General features: G+C 30.9%; 2 protein-coding genes across 2 annotated transcripts; both read right to left on the bottom strand.

Annotated features, from left to right (window-relative positions):
• Window positions 1-955: 955 nt before the first annotated feature.
• On the bottom strand, window positions 956-2744 carry LOC103496690 (uclacyanin-3-like). The gene is made up of 3 exons (XM_008458657.3): window positions 2498-2744; window positions 1679-2149; window positions 956-1452 (listed from the first exon to the last, which is right to left on the bottom strand). Exons 1-3 carry the CDS (start codon window positions 2676-2678, stop codon window positions 1082-1084), a joined length of 1023 nt encoding a protein of 340 aa, XP_008456879.2. The 5' UTR covers window positions 2679-2744; the 3' UTR covers window positions 956-1081.
• A 2004-nt stretch (window positions 2745-4748) lies between these two features.
• Window positions 4749-6417, bottom strand: LOC103496681 (cucumber peeling cupredoxin-like). The gene is made up of 2 exons (XM_008458647.3): window positions 6109-6417; window positions 4749-5376 (listed from the first exon to the last, which is right to left on the bottom strand). Exons 1-2 carry the CDS (start codon window positions 6290-6292, stop codon window positions 4886-4888), a joined length of 675 nt encoding a protein of 224 aa, XP_008456869.2. The 5' UTR covers window positions 6293-6417; the 3' UTR covers window positions 4749-4885.
• Window positions 6418-9976: the final 3559 nt, after the last annotated feature.

The raw sequence follows: 9976 nt of genomic DNA, 5'->3' as shown, positions 1-9976 counted from the left end.
TTCTTAACCATGCATTTTAATAGTTAATAAACAGAAGTGCTAAAAATCATTTTCATCAAAGTTATAATTTAGTCAATTTTCTTTCGAACTTGGAACAATTTAGTTCTTATGTACTTTGTAATTTATAACAACTTGATCCTTGATATGAAAAAGATGGTCGAAATTTAACAAAATTTATGCAAATATAAATTGTTTGGAGTCGTTGTTTTGTAATAAAAGAAACTTTTTATTATAGAGAGTAAATTATTACAAAATTTTAAAATATAGAGACTAAATGTTATTACTTATTCAACTTCGAAAATAAATTGTTATAAATTTAAGAACAAAAGAACTAAATTGTTTAAGGGTTAAATTGTTATTTTTATAAAAGTTTGGGAACCAAAATATTTCTTTTTTAAAAATTATATATTATTATCAAATATTTTATTCTTGATAATTTTCCCTATTATTATTACTATTATTATGCTTTGAAAGAAAAAAACAACGAGTTTGATATTTGTTTTATTCATGACAATTTACTAATTCTTAAAGATCTCATGCCACGAGTGTGATTTGAAATAAATTTTAGTCAAACAATATTTTTGTAAAATCAAAAGACTTTTAATTTTTTTTAAAAAAAATTTAACAACAAGTAGAAGAATTGGGACAGGAAATTCGATATAAAAGTCTATAATATATGCCTTTGACCTTTTCATGGGGTTTCCTTAAAAATGTTTTTAAGTTTTATTCAACTCTCTCTTCAAACATATATTACTATCAAATTAATGTACATAAGAAAATAAAGAATATGTCTCTTGAAGTTTAATTATTTTATAGACACATTAATACTTGAATGCATTTAAATAGGTGCAATTCAAAGTAAACCTAAATAATTTTTTTTTTATGCAAGAATGTGAATTCATACTATAATATTAAAGATTCAAATATGTTTACATCAATCAATACAAACACCAAATACAAAATGAACAAAAGCTCTATAGTTTTATTATTCTTCTTTTTTAAAAAAAACAAAAAAAAATACTAATCTATACGGAGACTAAAAAAATAAAAAAGAACTCCTTGCGAAAATGTCGGACCCGAATTAATTAATTAACGCCACGGCGACGGCGAGAAGAGTGGCGAAGAAGGCGGAGGCTTGGAGCGATGCGGCAGCGTTGGGAGGTGGAGGAGGAGCGGTGGTCGGAGACGGAGTTGAAGGGACGGTGTCAGATGGAGGCAAAGCAATTGAGGACGGAGGTGTGGCGGTACCGTCGGTGACGTTGATGGCGAGTTTCTGACCCACACTGCAGTGGCCAGCGAATGTGCAGATGAAGAAATGCTCCCCGGGCTCGGAGAGAGTGATTTTGACTGGTGGGCTGGTGGAAAAAGAGATCGGGGATTGACCGCTGCAGCTGTCGTAATTGTCCTTTGTGACCTTCGCCACGTCGTGTCTTTGAATCGCGAAGTTGAATTCTGTGCAAAAGTTCGCCGGATCAGAAGAACATTAGCTTTAAACTTTCAATAAATTCGTAATATTCTGAGTGTTGGGCTGTTGTAATTTTAAAAGTAACATTCAAAAGTTTAGGAATTGGTTTTTATATAATTAAAATATTATATTTAATGTACTATCAAATGTTTATGGGTATAGACTGGACTATATACGTAAAAAGTTTGAAGGTAAAATTTTATATATCCTTACCAAGAACATCTCCGACGACGAAGGTTTTGCCCTGAGCCCAGGAGTCATAGAAGTTGGGGCTTGTAGGGACGTTCCATCCAAACGAGTCTCCGACGACGTACGTCATGGGTTCTCGAGATGGAGCGGGCGATGGAACAGGTGACGACGATGGAGTAGAACTAGGTGACGGAGAAGGCGATGGAGTGGAAGAGGAGGGCTCGGGGGCGAGAGAGGGAGAGGGAGAGGGTGACGGCCGAGAACTAGGTTGCGGTGCGGGAGAAGATGATGTTGATCTAACGGTGATGGACAACGTTTGGCCATTGCTGCAATGGCCGGGGAAGGAGCAGATGAAGTGGTGGTCGCCGGCAGAAGTGAGTGTGATCCTCGCCGGACTGTTGTTCGCCACGGAGATGGGGTTGGTGCTATTGCAAGAATCGGAAGCACTTTTTGTCACTTCTGTTACGTCGTGTCGTCCGCTTGCAAAGTTGAAAACTGCAAATAAACAATCAACCCATCCTCAACTACAGGTCGTTACCCCCATTTTTTCCTAACTAATTGTCTACATTTTAGTAATTTCATTACATAAAAACCTTTAAAATGGAATAGGTTAAACACCATTTTCATCTCATACTCAATACTTTTTAGATTTTAATTTTAGTTTTTATACTTGGTGAGTTGACTTTTTAAACTTTTGTGTTGACTTTTTAAGATTAAGACTACTTTTTTTTTTTTGTTACAATTAAATTAATTCTCATTCAATTTATCGTTTACTTAAGAAAATAAACTTCATTAAAATTTAGTAATATTTTTCATGATAAAAACTAAACCATTTCTTCTTACCAAGGATGTCTCCGACCACAAAAGTTTTTGTAGAAGCCCAATGGGAGTAGATGGTCGGATTGGGCGGGACAGTCCAACCCAAGGCGTCGCCGACGGTATAAGTGGCGGCGGAGGAGCTCCGACAAAAAGAAGCGGCAACGAGAAGGAGGAGAATGGCAGTCCGATTAAACACGACGGCCATGATTATTTTGTGTTCTCAGATCTCCCTTTTGTTTAAGCTCTTTGAGTAAACTATGTGTTTTTCGGTAGAAGAAAGAGGAGAGTTTTTTTGGGTATTTATAAAGCATAAGGTCTGAAACAAAGCTGGAAAGTAGGCCATTGGATGGATGACACGCATGAAAGAAGAAATGGACGGTTGGGATTAAGCCGTCGCCGGTATGGGGTGTAAAGAAATTTGGGGCTTCGCCGCGTTAATTAGATTTCTTAATCAAACCATTGGTTAGAGTCTTTGACTTTATCGGGTTGACTGGTCATACCTTTTAACTTTGGGTTTCACATGGAACAGTAATGGGAATTCGTTGACTAGTCAAATGAGATTTGTTCTTTTCTTTTCTTTTTTGTATTAAAAATAATAATACTACAATATCATGGAAATTATCATGTTTGTTTCAATATATTCACCTATATAAAATTTAGGTCAAGTATCATTTTTTTATTGATTTCAAGGGTGGTGATTCGTTTTTCACTTACACGTTGTTGTTTTGTATAGAAATTAGAATTGACCATGTAAATTTTTGTTACATCGATAGATACATAAATATTGGAACAATCTAATTGATTTTTTATAATGCAAGTTTGAAAGACGAGCCTATTATTTTTTATGCATAAACTACAAATAAATGTTTGATCCTACGAAATTTTAAATTTCGATATAATAATGGATATACAAGATAAATGAATGTAATTTTAGAATTTCTCTCAACATAGGTTCTAAGTCTATATTTGCATTAATTCAATATTAATCTTTCTATGCTTTCTTTTTGTTGGTCTATAAAAATTATAATATCTTGATTTGTATTTTTAGAGCTTTATATATCTCATTTCAGACATTTTTTAATAATACCTAATATATATCTATTATATTTTATATGTAAACCCATTAAACTCTTTAATTTTGATAATTTTTGTCATGATTACCATTGGGTTAAAATTATTGGAGTTGCTTTGTACAAGCACCCAAAGTCCCAAAGTATTATTTGATAGAATTCCAACTCCAAAGGGAGCAAAAAGAGGCAAAGAACATTATTGCCTTTTGGATTTTTAATATATATAATACACACACTTTTTCTTATTTTATTTAGGACACCTTGTCTCCTTGGCATCTTTTTCCCTTTTATTTAAAGAAAATAATTCATTTGCATCTATTCATTAGAATAGACCTTTGTCTAACGTTTAAAGTTTCAAATGTGTAGGCCACCTAAAAATGTAACAATACTCATCATTTTTTCATAACAAAACATGGACATTGACACACATAAAAGAAAAAGAAACTAATTATCTTGGATTAAAAACTTATTTTATATGGATGTTGATAAGAAAATTAAGATAGGAAAGAAAACTAAGTATGTTTGACGACTTTCACTTGATAACACAACAACAAATTTATAATATAAGGATAAATAATGTGACCTATAAAATAAAACTATCTATGCACCATTGTGGTGTTTTTTGCCGTATGGACCTCAATATTAAGTCATAAACTATATATATATATATATAATAGGCGGTGTCTAAGTATTAGAATGAACTTAGTTCTTTTCAAGCAATCATGATATATTTATAGGTGCAGTTTAACCTAAGTTTATTTCTTTAACTCAAATACAAGGAGCTACGCCCAATTTGACATTTTACTGGTCTCGATGAAGGCAAAGACTTAGTACCTACCCTTGCCCATTTTGATTCCTTTGACAATCTTTCAGAGTGTCACTTTTGACGCAAAATTTATTATCTTTTTTATTTTGTTTGATGTGAATTATATAAATAAAAAACGTCCCATTATTGCCCAAATTTTCTAAAGAGTTAGGTAGTTTGCATTTTTTGTTTCTATTTTTGTTTCAACTCAATTAATATAAGTAAAATTAACTATAATCACTTTAGATAAGGATTAACTTCGCAAAATTCCATGATTAATCTTCCATTGTTGAGATAAAAAAGATGCTTCCTTATATTTAAAAAATTAGGTAACTAAAAGTTAAATATATATATGAATATATAAATATCAAAGGTTGTAACCATTGTGAAGCTTTTGAAATGAAGAACAAAAAAAACAACTTTATTTAAATTCCCAATTGGGAAGAATATCAAAAACCAGAATCCCAAAGTAAAATGAAAACTAAATAAAGTACACACAAAACGAATCCAACTAACTTTCTACAATGCCCATCGTCTCTAGTAAATCAAACCAACCACAATCGCCAAACCGGCGGTGAAAAAGAGGCCAAAACCGCCGACCGAGTTGCCGGAGTTAGGCGGCGGAGGGGCAGCGGTTGGCGTCGGAGTTGAAGGAGCGATGTTATTCGACGTCGGCGTCGGCGTCTCGGCGGTTTCCGGCGGAGGGGTAGTGGTCGGAGGAGAGGCTTTCGGTGGCCGGGCGGTGCGTGGCGACGGCGTTGGAGAAACGGGAGCGCTGGATTTCGGGGAGGGTGAAGGGGCGGTGGTCGGCGGTGAAGAAGATTGTGATCGGACGGTGACGGTGAGCTGCTGGCCGAAGCTACAGTGTGTGGGGATTGAGCAAATGAAGTGACGGGTGCCGGCCGCCGAGAGTTTAATACTCGCCGGGCCGGTTCTCATGGCGGAGATGGGGTTGGTGCCGCTGCAGGAGTCTAATCCGGCCTTCGTCACTTCCGTCACGTCGTGCTGTCCGGTGGTGAAATTGAAAACTGCATAATTTTTTTAAAAGAGTTTGCAATTAAAAATTTGGAATTAATAAACACATTAATGAAAATTATTAATTCTTAATAATTAGTTGGTGATTACTTATTCCTTTTTTATTTTATACAATTTATTAATAAAGATTCTGATTTGTTTCAACTTCTTATCTAATTTTTGGATTATAGTTTGTCCCTTTTCAACATACGAAATTGAGTGTAAGTTCAAATTAAATATTGCATTTTAGTTAAATCCAAAAATTATTTTAAATGAAAAATAAAGTTTAAAATATTTTACATACAAAACAGTGAATTTTTTCTCACTTGATATAAACATTTTAGTTCATGAAATCAAATTATTAATATAATAAAATGTGATTTAACATGAATCATGCTTATAATTTCTCATCCATTCTTAACAAAATCTCAACAATCAATAATAATTAGATTGGAAAACAATTATAGGCTAAAGTAATTACAATATGATAACTAAGACGAGCATACTTTAACTATCAATTTCAAGGTTGTTTTTATATTATCTTTCAATTTTAAACCTCAAAATTCTAATTTTTCTTAATGATAGAAGAACAATTTTATAATTTAACTAAAACCTTTCTTAAAAAATGAAAAATAATAAAAATTCTTATAAATATAGTGATAAATTGTGCAATATTTAGAAATATATACAATAATGAGATTAGTGTAATTTAATTTATTTAGGAAGGAGAAAAAGAAAAGACTCACAGAGAGTGTCGCCGACTAGAAACGTTTTAGTTGAGGCCCAATCGGAGTAAGTAGTAGGAGAGGGAGGGATGGTCCAGCCAAGCGAATCGCCGACGTTGTGAGTGGCGGCTGCCGCTCTCTGCGGAGGAGAAACCATGGCCAGTACCACCACAAGCACCGCCGCGAACATCGATTTCACCGCCATTGTAAAGTTCTCTGTACGCGTGTGTTCTCAGATCGCCGCTTGCAGATTTTTCGAGATCCGAAATGAAGTTTGTTATTTATGTAGAAAAAGAGCCCATCTAATGTAGTACACGTCTCCATCTTATTACTGATGTGCTGCAGATCAACGGTTGATTCAATATTATAAAAATACCATCAAGTTGCCGCGTGAGGATTTCCCTTTTTTTCCAAAGTTTGTCCAAATTGACTTTTTTATATTTTTTACTTTTTTTAAAAATGTTATCCTAAAATTGTTATTAATTATAATTACATTTTTTTTTACTTTAATTGTATATAATATATATGTTTTCTAAAATAAAGTAAATAGAGTTTTGACAATTTTAGTTACTATACTTTTAATTGTATAAATTTTAGTGTTCAATTTAAAAAGTTCTTTTTATTATCTTAACATTTATGCAGTTTCGGAATATATTCGCACAATCGAAATTAGTAGTAATTAGCTTTAAATGATTAAAAATAGGTACTGAATTTGAACATATAGGAAGTAAAATTAACCAAATCTTGTATTAAAATTGTATTATTTTTTCGTTTTTGTTTACTTTTTGGAGCTTTGGAATCAGAACAACTTTAATTGAAGAAAGTGGAGGGAGAAAAAAAGGAGGAGGAGAGAGAGAGAGAGTGAGGGAATAAATGGGAGAGAGAAAGTGTGTGGAGAAGTTGTTTTTTTTTTTTTTTTTATTATTATTATTATTATGAAATTTTGAGGATAATCAAAGGGATTTGTTTTTATTAGAGAGAGGTTTTGAGCAAAAGGTAGCTGTGTACAAGTGTGCAATTTGTGATAAAATGTCAAAGATGGTTATGTTGAAGTTTCCAATGGGGGAAGAGAAGAAGAGTTTTGATTTATATACACTTCTTCTTTTTTAGGGTTTAGTATATAAAATTCAAATCTAACATTCTTAACCATTGAGTTAATAATGCTTGAGTGAGTTTTGCAAAATAGGAAAGACATGTTGAGCCACAAACATTTCTATCAAAACTAATCAATTGGGAAAAGAGTTTGTTCCATCCGCAACTTTCATAGTGCTATTTTTAGAATTAGTATCAATAATCAAAGAGGTAATTTGAAAAGTAGTAAATATAGATCTAAAAGAAAATACTTATGGAAACATTAAACTAATTTTCTTCTAAAAATATAATATCCGTATGACAATACGTCATATTAAAAAAATTCAAATAAACACAATTCTTTTGCATACACTAGTGAAATTAGGGCTTTTATACATAACGTCATTAAATTAATATTCGAAAGTGAAATATGCATCTCGTTTAATACATATATTGCAACATATTTCTTTTTCTTCTTTTCGAATAAACATACTTCTTTTATATATATACGTTTTGAAGCATAATTTTCTAACAATTCATATCTCGAGAGCGAGTAATTAACAACTAGTTATTAAGTAAGAGCGGGAAGAGAAGAAAGGTCGTGATAAAGACCATATTCTAAATCAACTTAAATAGTCAATATTTACTTAATTTGGCCCAATCAATTATCAAAAGCTCCTATCCCCTAAATTGTGGTCTTTGTAATTTTTTTTAAACCTTCGCTCGTTATACTATTCTTTTCTAAAAAAATGAGTTAGTTGCATCGATATACGACTAGACATTTAATTCATGTTTTAAGGTCGTTGAGAAGTTTATAATTTAATTAGGTAGATACATGATAGGTTAAATTTTATAACGATTAATATCGTAAATGGTTGAAAATATTTACAAAATATAACAAAATTTTAGATTCTATTAATAATAGATGTTGATTTACAAATTTTTTTAATATATTAAAATTAATTAATATACGATAAGATTTGAAATTATTAATAAAAATGTCAAGAGAAAGGAGGAGGTTGGCCAACAAGAGGAGTGGAAAACACGACATGTGAACAACTGGACTTATGTCAACATTATTATTCGACCATATTATTAAAATATGTATATCATTAATTAACACCCCATCATTTCTTTTTAATTAAATATTTTAGATTGCAATTCAATTTCAAAATATTATCTCTAATTTCCTTTCATATTATTCTTTTACATATTTTATTTAGAATTATCTTAAAGCTTGAGGATTATTTATTAGACACATTTAAGATTCTATATATAGGTTAGACATGAAATTTAAACATATATTTAATAAACACAAAGAGCCATATAATTCAAGTTGTAGTTTAATTAAAGTGAGGTTGGATCTTTATAAATTTTTAAAAGAGTACAATTTATGTATACTGATACATAATCTTAATTATATAGATTTTATATTAATAATTCTTGGAAAACATTAGAATCATGGTAGCAACCAAACATAATCCACATTTTGTTTTTATAATTTGAAATGCTCACCACATATGAAACTAAACCATATTATGAAATGATCAATTCCTTAGAGTTATAAACAAAAATCATTGAATGATTCAAAGTCAAATTCTTATATTTGAAGTAAAAAAAACACAAAAAATTAATTTGAGCAATTTTTGTCCAGTATTGGAAACATAATCAAATTGTGTTTTTTTATAATTAGTTGGTTGACTTTTTAATTTCATTTAATTTAATTTTCAGTTCACATTCAAAATAATGAAAGAAAAATACACAAATTTCCCAAATTACTGAATGCGATTTTGGTGGAGTTTGATGCTCTATCTATTTACCAAACCCTAATTCAAAGTTTTTTTTTTCTTTTAAAGTCAAAGTTTAAAAAAATTAAAATTGAAAAAAAAAAAAAACATTAGCTTTGGAAATTCCTAATGGTTGTGGGTATATTGTCAACTTTAGTGCTTACATCAAAAAAATTATTTGAGAATACATGCTTAATTTAAAAAGTATTAGAGAGATATTAATTGTTGAACTTTAAATAATGTTTTAATTTTTTTCTAAAAGTTGTTAATCTATTTGAAATTCTTTAAAATTTGTAGACCAATTAATGGAGGTGAAAATTTGAACCTCTAATCTCTTAGTTTAAGTTATAAACCTAAACCAACCAAGTGATCCACAATAATAAAATAGAATAGATTAAAGAGTAAATAAAATCAAAATATCAAACTACAAAAATTTTATTTCTAAGACCTTCATATTATACCAAAACAACATGTCATGAAGAAAAAAACCCAATTAAAGCTAAGTCCTCGAAATCCCACTTAAGAAACCTTTAAATTTACCGTCATTCATTATAGACGGGTATTAAATTTCTATCGACATGCCTAATGTTCATAGTTTCAACAACCAAACATTAGTGAGTTGATATTTCAATTACCTTATATAAAAATCAGTTAAAATATTAACAAAGTTATTAATATCCCCCGAAATAATATGAATAAGCATGAAAGTTATATGCTTAATTCTCCGTTATTTTCGATTGACTATAGCAAAAAAATAAAAAATAAAAACTTGACATGTAAGGAAAAAACACATGATATCTTCTTAAACTTCGTTAAAATGTTGCATTTGAAAACTTTAACGTAAGCACAGCCAAACTCAACTTGATAAACTAAGGATGCAAATTTTCTAACAATATGAGCCCACATTATTTTATCTAAGGTCATTTGCGTTGTCGGTTTCGGTCACTTGACTCCATTTTTTAGTTTGCTTTGCTCATCCCTACTATGTGGTAATATATAAATGGAGTTACAATGGAAAATATTTACTTTCC

The sequence above is a fragment of the Cucumis melo genome, chromosome 5 (genome assembly GCF_025177605.1).
Source record: "Cucumis melo cultivar AY chromosome 5, USDA_Cmelo_AY_1.0, whole genome shotgun sequence".
In the NCBI taxonomy this organism is placed as follows: domain Eukaryota; kingdom Viridiplantae; phylum Streptophyta; class Magnoliopsida; order Cucurbitales; family Cucurbitaceae; genus Cucumis; species Cucumis melo.
Note: the sequence above shows the minus strand (reverse complement) of the source record. Positions and strands in the feature narration are given on the sequence as shown.

What these genes read in the sequence shown, in the direction of transcription:
- LOC103496690 (XM_008458657.3), bottom strand. Translation starts at nt 2,678, where the DNA reads ATGGCCGTCGTGTTTAATCGGACTGCCATTCTCCTCCTTCTCGTTGCC. An exon ending in TGTGGTCGGAGACATCCTTG is followed by an intron (nt 2,150 to 2,497) that starts GTAAGAAGAAAT and finishes GTTTATTTGCAG; the next exon opens with TTTTCAACTTTGCAAGCGGA. An exon ending in CGTCGTCGGAGATGTTCTTG is followed by an intron (nt 1,453 to 1,678) that starts GTAAGGATATAT and finishes ACTTTTGCACAG; the next exon opens with AATTCAACTTCGCGATTCAA.
- LOC103496681 (XM_008458647.3), bottom strand. Translation starts at nt 6,292, where the DNA reads ATGGCGGTGAAATCGATGTTCGCGGCGGTGCTTGTGGTGGTACTGGCC. An exon ending in TCTAGTCGGCGACACTCTCT is followed by an intron (nt 5,377 to 6,108) that starts GTGAGTCTTTTC and finishes AAAATTATGCAG; the next exon opens with TTTTCAATTTCACCACCGGA.